Genomic DNA, 13,900 nt, shown 5'->3' with positions numbered 1-13,900 from the left:
GAGGCTTTTGAGACAATGCCGAGCTGGCCCTTTGATCTTGAGGGGTAGGTATTTTATGGCGTGGAGATCGTCTCCTCTAGCCATATGTATATGTAGGATATAATCCTCAATCCAGACTCCGGGGTCTGTTGTTCCATCATATGCCTCTATGTTTACGGGCTTGAATCCTGCTGGAAATTCATGATCCAGTACCGTGTTGGTGAAGCATAGTGGGTGTGCGGCGCCCCTGTATTTAGGTGTGCCGTTATCTTCGAACACTCAGCGGGTTGTGTTGCCTCTTGGAGCCTTCTTTTTTGTCCCATAGATGGACCTGACTGGGCCATCCTTTTTGCTAGGATCCTTATTTGGAAAGTGTGCCGGATTATGTGCGGCCCGCTTGCCGCTCTTGGCCTGTTAACTGGTCGTCTATCCGGCTAGGCGGCCTCTTTATTTTTTGACTGTGGGGGCTCTACGGCCTCCTCGTCAAATTCAGGCAACAGTTTGCGCTTCGGGTAGCTCTTTGCGTGGTGACTATCACCGTATTTATCTGCGGTCTTGAGTACTTTGCTCCATCTTATTCTGAGTACGTCCTCCGCCGTTTTGAGCTTCCGCTTTGGCTTCTTCAAACTCCTTGCAGTGGCGACGAGCCTTCTGTGAAGGTTCTTATACTTCGGTGATGTGTCCGGCGTGAGATCGTCTGGACTATTGTTTTCGCCGGGAATGGGTTGCTCGTCCACTGGTTCGCCCTGCTCTACGGCTGGGTCAGTATGGGTGCCGTTTTTATCGAGGCGGGACTTCGGGCGGCGCTTGCATCGTCGTTTTTGTTGTTTTTCGGGGGAATTATCCTTCGCCGCGTCCCGTTGTTCCTCGTCATCACTTCCTTTTGGTGTATCCACCATGTATACGTCGTGAGTTGAGGTGGCTTTCCAGTGCCCAGTAGGCGCTGATTCTTGGTCGTCTCCAGCATCGTCGTCCATACCGTTGATGTCTTCGGAGTCGAAGTCTAGCATGTCGGTTAAATCGTCGACAGTGGCTACTAAGTGGGTGGTGGGTGGGTTTTGAGTTTCGTCGTCCACATCCCAACCGTCCTAACTGTAGTCCGGCCGGGGCTCTCCTGATAACGAGAGATGCTTTAGCGAACTCAGGACGTCGCCAAAAGATGAGTGTTGAAAGATGTCCGCGGCGGTGAACTCCATGATTGACGCCCAATAGGATTTGATTGGTGGGGGCGCGGGAGGTTCGGAGTCCGGCAAGGAGTCCGGCACCTTGGAGTCACGAGCTTCAGAAGGGACAAAGTCAGTATTCGGCTCTATCGTCGTAGAGGTTGCAGCCCCCGAGGCGGTGTCTAACCATCCATCCTCGATCTGCGCAGCCGGCTCCGAATCGAGGGTCGGAGCGGTTTCGTGTGTGGCCTCCAGGGCACTGTCCGGCAGCAGAGCTAAATCATGCCCATCGTGACAGTGCGGCACGCTCGGCTGTGGCTCGAATCTGCTGATCAATTGTAATATAGCGGGGGTTTTATGCCCCAAACTACGGATGTCGTGTTCTCCACAGGGACTAGGCGATGGCAACTACGTTCAACTAAAGCTAGGTGACCCAATTGAATGATGAAAACAGAAAATAACCTAACACTGACAAGGATCATCAACAAAGAAAATGACAGAAGCAAAGGGAGATGAAGATTATCTTTACTCTGTCTTTTTGGTATTTTCATATTATTATAGAAACTGAAAGGCTAACATCAGTGACAAGGGAAGTCAAAAGGCATGACCATATATATCTAGCAAGCGTATGAATTACTAAACAGAAAACAGATTATTTAAATCACAAGCACACACACATATTTATATGGCACAGGTACTTGAGCTAACACATGGACTGAAAATCAAACACACACAAAGTTGACAAGTACTGGAAGATAACTAGGAAAGGAGATTAGTACACAAGGTGAACACGCACATATACTAGCAGAATAGTAATACACAGAAGCACATTCTAATAGATCAATTATCACCCAAATTAACAAGGCCTCAACTAGCCAGGTCCAACATAACAAGTACTTTATTATACAGGTACTAAACTGAACAAATAACGAGTTGCCAGAACTTGTCAAGTCTGAACATTACACAACCCTAAACATTACAAAATTCTGAACATTACACTTCTAAAGTTTACAGCAGTTTGAGATAAGAGAGAGAGAGAGAGCTTCAGGTTCAAAAGAGAAGCAAGAACCAGTAGCAGAGGCGTAGGGAACAGGAGCAGCTGGCGCAAGTGAGGAGCAGCAACGAGGGGAAGGACAGAGGTTCTGAGAAGAAGAAGAATAGGTAGCAGCAGTTTGGGAATGGAGCAGCAACAAGGGGATGCAAGGAGAAGAAATGAGGTTCAGAGAAGAAGTAGCAGCAAGAGATGGAGAAGTAGTAGCAGAGATTGAGAGAGCAAGCAGCAGCAGGGGCATGGGAAGAAGAAGCAGCAGCAGGCAGAGAGCAGAAGAAGGAAGAGGGAGTTGGCGATGGTGGTGGCACACTGGTGGTCTGCGAGATGGATCCGAGGCGGAAGGAGTTGGGTGGCACACTCACGCGGGTGACCAGACACTCGCGCCGGAGTGTCTGATGCGGCGCGTGAGGGAGCGGCTGGTGTGGTGGATGTAGGCACTGGAGGTAGGAGGAGTAGTGGTGGCGCTGGGTGATGGATGGAGGCGGTGCTGGTTGGCGCTGGGTGATGGATGGAGGCGGTGCTGGTTGGCGCTGGGCGCGGACGGTGGAGATGGATGGCTTCGGGGAGGAGAAGGAGATGGTGGCGCTGGGTGAATGGCTCACCACCACGCCGGCCTGGCCGTGGCGGCGGCCGGTGATGGAGAAGAAGGGGAGAGGGAGAGAGATGAGATGTAGCCAGGCCTGAAGGGGATCGAGGCTGCGCTAGGGATTTGATCCCCCTCCTCTGATCTGCCACTTTTGCTCTTTTGCCCTTCCACTTCTATTCTTTCTTCACAAGATGATCCCTCCAACTTTAGCTTGGCCCCTCTGGTTACTTCTTTTCTTCACGGTCGGGTCCATTCTTCCTCCTCTTCTTCGTTCTCTTAGCCACTTAGTACGGATCTTGAAGATTTATAGTGCCTTTGCGCACATTTTTGCAAAATAGACCAAAGACTAGTAAATGATACTTTATATGATTTTCATGCAAATATTCAATATTTCACAGCAAGAATTAATGGTCATATCTCAATAAATAATATATTTCTATGCCAAAATTGTATATATGAAATGTGCTTATCAAGTTCCCCACACTTAAACTTTTGCTTGTCCTCGAGCAAAGGCATATGACAAGAACAAGAATGTGAACAGTGAGCTGACTAGAGAATACCAAGTGAAGTAGATCTCTAAACAGTGCATGCTTTGGACTTAGCTAGTGAAAATTAATGGTTAGGAGTGCTTCAAAGCGGTAGGATACTAGTAAGCATGACCATTTTAAACTTTTACAATGATAAAAGAGGATCAACAAGTTTAAATGATGACTGCGCCAAATGGTTCCTAAAGAGAGCATGATCCCGAGAACAAAAAGAACTGGAACTAAATCTCTTATTTGCAGAAATATGACTTTGTGGTTGAACCACTTATTGAATTTGAAAGAAACACACATATTATTTTATTAGTCTCACCGAAGGAACATACCACCGATCCCGAGAACATGGTATACACCTGGCTCAACCAATTTTTATTAATTTTTTTGTTTGTCTCCCCAAAGGAACATACCACCGATCCCGAGATCATGGTATACACCTGGTTCGACAATTACTTTTTTATTATTATTAATTACTGCCCAAGCTAACCCGATTTCACATGCCACCGATCCCGGGAACATGACATGCTACTGTAGGTAGCCAGACTTATATATTCATTATTACCTATCTTAAATGAACAACACATAAGCACAAAAACAGGAATCATCACTTCTCCATGTCTGGTTCACATGCTACTGATCCAGGGAACATAGCATGCTAATCCATAGTGGTTAGGTGATTGCTCTCAATGGGAACACACTTAGCACAAATTCAGCATCTAAACATGGTGATCTAGGTGTATCAAGGTAAAAGCAAAAAATGATCAAGTTTTCTAGTGTACTAGGGATTTGAGCACTCAAAACTAATAACTTCCACAAATTTCAGCAAAGCATGCATGGTGTAGATCACTAGTTTACAAGGCATTCAGAAATCAAGTTCACAAATTCACATCAAGCACAATGCCAAAGGTGAATTTCAGCTTGACAACAAGTAATAACTAGCTCAAGCAACCCAACTAGCAATTGAATTTAGCATGTATTTATGATATTCAGAATGGGTCATGAAACATCTCACCGGGCTTTGATCATGTAGCATTCGCTCGATCACCTCACCAGCTGCAGCTCTTCTCCCTTGCTTCCTCGTGGATGCTCCAGCTTCACTCTTCCATATGTGTGCCCCATTGCTTCTCCTCATCGCCATGCTCTGACTCCACCAGGATCCCAAGGAATGTCACCTCGAACCTGGTCAGCATGTAGTAAATAGTGCAGTAGCAAAAGCCTAAAATAGGACTCACACAAACAACTACAAGTGATACGGTCGATGCCCTCCAAGTCATCAATGGAATATCCAATTATATAAGCATAACTATAAAGCACATGTTTAGGATGGCAGAAATCAGCATGGTCAATACTCACACGAGGATGACATTTATCATTAAGCTCAAGACTAGCATGAGGAAAGTAGTTGTGATCATCACAAATGAGAGCAATGCCACCAACAGTGTATGTATCATCATATCCAAGTAAATGATTTTTCAAATAAATCTTAAGTGATGGCATCATGTAATGCAAGGTAGAAGCAAATAAATCATAAGGACTCATGTCATCAAGAGGATTGGGTAAACCTGACACATCATGCTCATGTATGATAATAGTCCAATGAATCTCAGGTTCTTCATCTTCATCTACAGCAGCTTCTTGTACTTCTTCAGGAGTAGTAGATGATGAGTCTTCAACTTGATCACTTGGGAATTGCAGCTCTTGACCATCTTGTTCCTTGTCTTCTAGTTCATCTTCTTCAATCTGAGGTATTTCTTGCTCAAGGCACTTGCTATCTTGCTCAACGAAATGTGAAGGTGTTGGAATCTCACATGTATGACTAGAAATCTCAGCAGCACTCAGCTCAAGGAGAGATGAGATAGTACTACCAGCGTTGATGTTCTTCTCAATCTTCCTTACTTCATCCACTAGCTCCTTTCCACTCTTAATCTTCTTCATTTCCTCTAGTATAACCTTCCTAATAGGATCATCCTCGGCACTCCAAGTGAACTCGAGACTCAAAAGTGTGAGCTTGTCTATGTCATCGAACTCATCTTGTGTGGGCACTTGCACATGAGATTGCACAACAGGTGCTGGAGTTGTTGGTTGACCAAATGGAGGACCATTTAACTCCATTGGACACATCTCTTGGTGCTGTGGTATATGAGTAGGAGCTGAATGGAATTGTTGTGGTGCATAGTTGTGGCTCTCCTCATTGTACCTAAATCCCTGCATATGATTACTAGAACCAAACTGTGAGATCTCAGGGTTGTTGCTCCTATATGACATATTCGGGATTTCAGGCCACCCATGTGAGTAATTGTTTTGGTATGAGCTATGCTCTTGAGCGAAGCTCATGCCAAAACAATCCGGAGTGTGAGAGTAGCCACGCTGACATTCAGCGGGCGAATGGCCCTGAAATCCACAAATATGGCAAGTAGGAGCAACATAAGGATGGCCTTTAGAATAAGGATAGTAAGAACTAGGCCTATCCTCTAAAACTACTTCTCACTGCCGAGCTAAATCATCTAATCGATGGGAAATCTTACCTATCAGTTCTTGAATAGTTTCTGTGCTGTTTGTAGTGTTGCTCGCATAAGCATGATGATCTGAATAGAATGCCATTTCCGAGAGGATAATCCAACCTGCAAAAAGGAAAAGAAGACAAAAAGATACTAACTAGAACAGGGGTTAGTGGCTTGAGAAATATCACAAATATATGGCACAAGATGAAAACAAGAAAAACCTAGTCTATAGCCTAGCACAATCGCTCGACGCTAGTCCCCGGCAACGGCGCCAAAATAATCAATTGTAATATAGCGGGGTTTTTACGCCCCAAACTACGAATGTCGTGTTCTCCACAGGGACTAGGCGACGGCAACTACGTTCAACTAAAGCTAGGTGACCCAATTGAATGATGAAAACAGAAAATAAACCTAACACTAACAAGGATCATCAACAAAGAAAATGACAGAAGCAAAGGGAGATGAAGATTATCTTTACTCTGTCTTTTTGGTATTTTCATATTATTATAGAAACTAAAAGGCTAACATCAGTGACAAGGGAATTCAAAAGGCATGACCATATATATCTAGCAAGCGTATGAATTACTGAACAAAAAACAGATTATTTAAATCACAAGCACACACACATATTTATATGGCACAGGTACTTGAGCTAACACATGGACTGAAAATCAAACACACACAAAGTTGACAAGTACTGGAAGATAACTAGGAAAGGGGATTAGTACACAAGGTGAACACGCACATATACTAGCAGAATAGTAATACACAGAAGCACATTCTAATAGATCAATTATCACCCAAATTAACAAGGCCTCAACTAGCCAGGTCCAACATAACAAGTACTTTATTATACAGGTACTAAACTGAACAAATAATGAGTTGCTAGAACTTGTCAAGTCTGAACATTCCACAACCCTGAACATTACAAAATTCTGAACATTACACTTCTAAAGTTTATAGCAGTTTGAGATAAGAGAGAGAGAGAGCTTCAGGTTCAGAAGAGAAGCAAGAAACAGTAGCAGAGGCGTAGGGAACAGGAGCAGCTAGCGCAAGTGAGGAGCAGCAACGAGGGGAAGGACAAAGGTTCAGAGAAGAAGAAGAATAGGTAGCAGCAGTTTGGGAATGGAGCAGCAACAAGGGGATGCAAGGAGAAGAAATGAGGTTCAGAGAAGAAGTAGCAGCAAGAGATGGAGAAGTAGTAGCAGAGATTGAGAGAGCAAGCAGCAGCAGGGGCGTGGGAAGAAGAAGCAGCAGCAGGCAGAGAGCAGAAGAAGGAAGAGGGAGTTGGCGATGGTGGTGGCACACTGGTGGTCTGTGAGATAGATCCGAGGCGAAGGAGTTGGGTGGCGCACTCACGCGGGTGACCAGACACTCGCGCCGGAGTGTCTGATGCGGCGCGTGAGGGAGCGGCTGGTGTGGTGGATGTAGGCACTGGAGGTAGGAGGAGTAGTGGTGGCGCTGGGTGATGGATGGAGGCGGTGCTGGTTGGCGCTGGGCACGGACGGTGGAGATGGATGGCTTCGGGGAGGAGAAGGAGATGGTGGCGCTGGGTGAATGGCTCACCACCATGCCGGCCTGGCCGTGGCGGCGGCCGGTGATGGAGAAGAAGGGGAGAGGGAGAGAGATGAGATGTAGCCAGGCCCGAAGGGGATCGAGGCTGCGGTAGGGATTTGATCCCCCTCCTCTGATCTGCCACTTTTGCTCTTTTGCCCTTCCACTTCTATTCTTTCTTCACAAGATGATCCCTCCAACTTTAGCTTGGCCCCTCTGGTTACTTCTTTTCTTCACGGTCGGGTCCATTCTTCCTCCTCTTCTTCGTTCTCTTAGCCACTTAGTCCGGATCTTGAAGATTTATAGTGCCTTTGCGCACATTTCTGCAAAATAGACCAAAGACTAGTAAATGATACTTTATATGATTTTCATGCAAATATTCAATATTTCACAGCAAGAATTAATGGTCATATCTCAATAAATAATATATTTCTATGCCAAAATTGTATATATGAAATGTGCTTATCATCCGTTGAAGATCAAGTCTCCGCGGATGTTAGCCATGAAGTTAAGACTTCCAAATCTTACCTGACGGCCAGGGCGTAGCTTTCGATCTGCTCCAGATGGCCAACCGAATTGGCCCGCAGTGCAAAGCCGCCGAATACGAAGATCTATCCGGGGAGAAAGTCTCACCCTGGACCGCGTCGTTGTTGATGATCGAAGGAGCCATCGAGCCTATCGGTGACGACACAGAGGAACTCTCAATGAAAGCACCAACGTCGGTGTCAAAACCGGCGGATCTCGGGTAGGGGGTCCCGAACTGTGCGTCTAGGCGGATGGTAACAAGAGACAAGGGACACGATGTTTTACCCAGGTTCGGGCCCTCTTGATGGAGGTAAAACCCTACATCCTGCTTGATTGATATTGATGATGTGGATGTTACAAGAGTAGATCTACCACGAGATCAAGGAGGCTAAACCCTAGAAGCTAGCCTATGGTATGATTGTTGTTATTGTCCTACGGACTAAAACCATCTGGTTTATATAGACACCAGAGATGGCTAGGGTTACACAGAGTTGGTTACAATGGTAGGAGATCTACATATCCATATCGCCAAGCTTGCCTTCCACGCCAAGGAAAGTCCCATTTGGACATGGGACAAAGTCTTCAATCTTGTATCTTCATAGTCTTGGAGTCCGGCCGATGATGATAGTTCGGCTATCCGGACACCCCCTAGTCCAGGACTCCCTCAGTAGTGTTTTATTATAAGACTACTATGTGGTCATGCTTGTCTCGGACAACGTGTGCACATGTTGTAGCAGAACCAGCTCATGTTCTGGAGCTTACTACCGTAGTCCATTTCCCAAGAATCTCGCAACACCATCTCATCAATTTGTGTTGCAAACTTTCATTTTTCTTTCTAGACTTGATGAGTCTGGAATATCCTGACACCAACCAGATCTTAATCTCAGGCAGGTATGATGGTTGGAACATGTCCCAAGAATTGTAATATTGGTCTATCTGTAACCTAGTAAAGTGGATGTATTGGCCAACACACCCAGCCAGAAGACCTATGATTGTAGTATCTCGATAGAAGAAGTTGGCCACCTCCCCATAAGGATTTTGTAGGATTTACTCCAGTAGTTGTTCCTTATGGATTTTTGTGTTCCCGAAGTCCGACCTTTTACTTGATGTTCTAGATATTAAATCATATCTATAAATGGGATACGCTAGCACATCGAGGAGAACATTGGAAGCGTAGTGCTAAATGACTCTTGGTCAATTATCAAGATTTTGTGGCCTTGGCATTGCTAAGGTAAAATCTGAGAAGGTGTTGTCTTCCTTTGCATCTGCATCGTCCATCACTATTCATCATGGTAGTATGATGTGTTGCCAGGATCCTCGACGCGGATGTTGGTAAGACCATGGTGAATATGGAAATGCTCAAGTTCTTGAGAGCACGCTCAGGCACTATGTTATATCCCCGGTATCAATTGGAATGTGTCTTCCGTTTGCCGAGTTGTCTTATAACTCTAGTTTCCTTTCCAAATTGAGTATGCCATTCTTTTGAATTCCTTCAAACGATCAATTGTGATTTGCCTTAGGCTGGTATAAAGAGTTTCAATGATCTAGGTATCAAAAGTAATTCTTTTTTCCACTTAAGGGAATAATTCTACGAGTAACCTTGTCTAAGGTGCCGCGTTATGGAATCATGGAAATTATTTCATCGCTATCTTGAAACCATTCACCATCTCCTCAAGAGTGGAATTGTTGCCTACCAAATTGAACCCCCATCATCTGTTCTTCCATCCCTCCCGAAGTGTGTTTGAACATCTCGGCTCAAGAGGTGTTCTATGCCTCATTCTATGAGTTGATCGTCACTTGCTCGATCCTCGAGAAGATCAATTCTTCTAGAGTTTTCATTTCTTCTCGTGGTCATGTTGAATGGAGTTCTCAAAGCAAGATGTCAAGATCAAGATGATGCAATGAATCAACATCTTCGAGAAGAGCAATTGGATCATGAAAATTGTGTTAGTTTTTGTCCCGTTTGTCCTCTTACCCTACGCTTGAATCTTGGGACGAGATTCTTGTTTAGTGGGGGTGAGTTGTCACGTCCCTAGCCTTGCTATGCACTTGGACTAGTTGGTTGTTGCATCATGTTTAAATTCTATTTAATTTGAATTGGGGATGTTCAAACCCTAGCACCAAATGAATTCAACTAGGTTCAAATAAAAATATTTTCAATGAACCCAAAATGCCTGCAGAAAAGTTCATCATTTTTGAATTGGCTAAAAACCTCTTCCAAAAATGGTGCACATATTTCTAGGACATTCTGGATTTTTGAATTAACTCATATTGTATTTGAATTGGGGCATTTAAATCCTATAAATATTTTAAATGCTCTCATAATTCTGAAACTGGTTGCGGGCTGTTGGGAATAATTTCAACAGTGCCCACAAATATTTTCAGGAGTTTTAAAAATGGTTTAGTATTTTTGCCAAATCGAAACAAAACGGAATAAATAGGAAACAGAAAGAAATAGAAAAGAGAGAGAGGGAAGGAGTCACCTGGGCCACCTACCTGGCCTGGCACTGCGCCGGCCCAGCCCAGTGGCGCATGCCAGTCGTCTTCTCCACCGCGCTAGGAGGATAGCGCGCGTGGCCGACGCGCGCGAGCACGCGCCTCGCCACCTCCTGCTTGCCGCTTAGCCCTGGGCCTCTCTGGATGAAGCCACGCAACCCCTGGAACCCCCTCGGCATCTCCGTCATGCTCCTCCCCTCCTCTGCTCTCTCACTCACACGCACCTGAACGGCCCCGTCGCCGCCGTCCACCGCTCGCATAGCCACCGGCCTCCCCTACGCCCCTAGACATGGCCCTGAGCTCTACGACGACGTACTCATCCTCTCCAATGAGTCACACAACGCCGGGTGCCTGGGAACGCCGCCACCACCGTCGTCTTCAACTCCGGCCTCCGAGATCGCCGGCAATGCCCCAACGTCGTCCGACCTTCCCCGAGCCCACTGAGCTTTTCTACGTGACCGCTATGAGCTTCTGCTCCAAACCCCTCTCTTCCCCGCCTCGTTTGCGCCATGTAGCCCTCATTCTCACCGGAGCCGATAGCTCCTCGCTGCTGGCCATGTTGTCGTCCTCGTTTTAGCTGCTGAGGCCCGTGTCCGTTTGCGTCATCATGCTTAGAACACTTCTAGAAGCCCGGAACACCCAGCCTCTCGTCCTGCCGTGCCTTGTAGCGCCGCTCCCGTCGTTTCCCAAACTCCGGCAGCCACCAAACCTCGTCGCCGTCGGCTATTCCGGCGACCTCTTGGTCCATCTACACTAAGATTCCATGGAACACAAGACCAGCAACCCAATGCCGCAAATCGCATGCGATTTGGTGCTCCGTATCGAGCGCATGGTGGTCATCCACCATCGATTTGGTCCTCACCGGCCTGACTCCGGCGATGATGACGTGGCATCATCATTAGCCACTAATGAGGCAGTTATTTAGCGCATGTTTCACTGACAGCCCGACCCCACCTTTTATTTAACCATAGATATAACCCCTGGTTAAATTAATCTAACCACAGAAGACCCACGTGTCGGTTTGACTATGGCCACGTCACCTGTTGACCGGCCCCATACGTCAGTGCTGACTTGCTGACGTGGCTGTTGACCCGACCCCACCTGTCAGCGACACTAGCCAGCACTGGGTCACTGACTAGTGGACCCCACTGGTCAGTCTGACCTGGCCCGTGCCCCGTTGACTCGCTTACGTCATGCTGACATTATGCTGACGCAATAAGTCATTTTCTAGATTAGTTATAATTCAGAAAATTCCAAAAATTAGCTAAAACTTCTAAAAATCATATAAATTAATCTGTAACTCCAAATGAAATAATTTATATATTAAAAATTATCAAAAAATCCAATCTATCCATCTGTACCATTTTCATGCATGTTAGAACAACTTATAGCTGCTGTTTAGCACAAATCATATAAATGGCATTTAAATATCCACATATGGAGTTTGAATTTGAATCTTGGATTCAAACCAACTTCATTTAATCTTGTTGCTAGTTGCATTAGCTCAAACCACAACATATTTCCATGTCACACTCATGAATCATATTGTTGCATTGCATTGATTGTGTTCCTTCTCTGTTGCCGGTGTTTGTCCCCTCTCAGTAGACGACGTACCGACGATGAGTTCTATGACACCGATGAAGAGCTATACTATCTTCAGAAGTGCCAAGCAAGCAAAACCCCCTTGTTCATTCCGATACAATCCCACTCTCTCGCTCCTGCTCTCTTTTACTGCATTAGGACAACAACGATTCAACTGTTACATGCTGCGGTGGTTGAACACCTTTCCTCCGCATGACCTGTCATTGCCACAGTAAATAGATGAAACCCACTAGCATGAGTAGGAGTTGTTTGAGCCCTGATATGCCTACTCATTCATGCTTGTTTGTCATGCCTGCTATTGCTTAGAGTTGTGTCAGGTCTGATTCATCGGGGATGAATTGGAAAGTTGTGAACATGTCCTACTGTTGAGAGCTAAGTGTGTGAACACGATTTGGTAATGGTAGCAGTGAGAGGCCATGTAGTAGTACATGGTGGGTTGTCTTATTGAAACCGTCCTCAGGAACTGAGTTCTGTGTTTGTGATCCATGAACATCTACTACCACACATTGGGTTCCGGTAACTCGACCCCTCTCGACTTATTAATCAGCCTGATCTCTGTCCAGGAGTTGCAACTAGTTTCTGGTGTTTGTAGGTAGTGCTAGTAGTCTACCAAGTGGCACCCGGTACAGGTGGGCTTGGGACAAACTAGGCACAGTGGCCCAGTGTACCAAGTGGCACCCGGATGGTGGGCTTGGGAACCCTGCACACATCGTTTTGGGCCGTGAGCGACACCCCGGCCGGATCTCCTTGCGGATGGAACCCAAATAGGCGATAAACCTGGACAAGAGACTTGTGTGGTTAGTCATGTCGTGGCCGACACCCTCGCCAGGCTTCCGCTTGAAGGTTGCCGAGATACATGACGTGTACATGGCGGTAAGTGGCGAGAGCGTGTGTGAAGAAGTACACCCCTGCAGGGTTAACATCATCTGTTTGAATAGCCGTGTCCGTGGTAAAGGACTTCTGGGTTGCCTGTACAGTTCATAAATAACTTGAAGTGGATACTCTAAAATGCGCAAGATAAGCGTGAGTGCTACGGATGTCGTTCTTGTAGGGAGACGGGAGCGGATCCATAGTGGTGTATTGAGATGGTGAATATGTGGACTCGTGTGCGCCACCTCAAAAGAGTTACTTGCAGTTGTAGTTCAGGATAACCACCGAGTCAAAGCTGGCTTGCTGCAATTAAACCCACCATCCCCTTTGTTGATAATGATGCATATGTAGTTAGTTCTGATGTAAGTCTTGTTGGGTACATCTGTACTCACGTTTGCCTATTTTATGTATTTGCAGAGAGACTTCAGTCTCACTAGTAGTTCTGCGTGAACTTCGATGTTTAGCTTGTTACCTGAGCTACGATCTTGAGCCCTCGGCAGGATCTAGTAGTTAGTCGGGCTTCTCAGCCTTTTTCATTTGTAGATGTCTGTACTCAGACATGTTAAGCTTCCGCATGTTCTTTGACTTGTATGCTCTGAATGTTGGGTCATGAGACCCATGTTTGTAATATCTCGCTCCTCGGAGCCTATTGAATAAAATACTTGAGTTGTAGAGTCATGTTGTGATGCCATGTTGTATTTGCACATGTCGAGCATATTGTGTGTATGTTATTGAAATGGTTGGTATGTGTGGGATCTGACCATCTAGTTGTTTATCCTTGGTAGCCTCTTTTACCGGGAAATGTCTCCTAGTGCTTCCATTGAGCCCTGGTAGCTTGCTACTGCTCTGGAACACTTAGGCTGGCCAGCTTGTGTCCTTCTTCGTTCCTGTGTTTGTCCCTTTGGGGAAATGTCACACAGTGTCTACCGGAGTCCTATTAGCCTGCTACAGCCCAGTTTACCGGAGTCTTGCTAGCCCAGCTACTACAGCCTGGATTCACCCGTTGATGACCGACACGTTCGTTGCAGGGTCAT

At 45.9% G+C, this 13,900-nt stretch overlaps 1 protein-coding gene across 1 annotated transcript; it reads right to left on the bottom strand.

Moving 5' to 3' along the window:
- Window positions 1-2,029: 2,029 nt before the first annotated feature.
- Window positions 2,030-7,471, bottom strand: LOC123133324 (uncharacterized). The gene is made up of 2 exons (XM_044552823.1): window positions 4,881-7,471; window positions 2,030-4,497 (listed from the first exon to the last, which is right to left on the bottom strand). The coding sequence occupies exons 1-2, from the start codon at window positions 5,650-5,652 to the stop codon at window positions 4,487-4,489; spliced, it is 783 nt and encodes a 260-aa protein (XP_044408758.1). The 5' UTR covers window positions 5,653-7,471; the 3' UTR covers window positions 2,030-4,486.
- Window positions 7,472-13,900: the final 6,429 nt, after the last annotated feature.

Source organism: Triticum aestivum, chromosome 1B (assembly GCF_018294505.1).
Source record: "Triticum aestivum cultivar Chinese Spring chromosome 1B, IWGSC CS RefSeq v2.1, whole genome shotgun sequence".
Classification (NCBI taxonomy): domain Eukaryota; kingdom Viridiplantae; phylum Streptophyta; class Magnoliopsida; order Poales; family Poaceae; genus Triticum; species Triticum aestivum.
The sequence above is the reverse complement of the archived record's forward strand: the minus strand, read 5'-3'. Positions and strand labels throughout refer to the sequence as shown.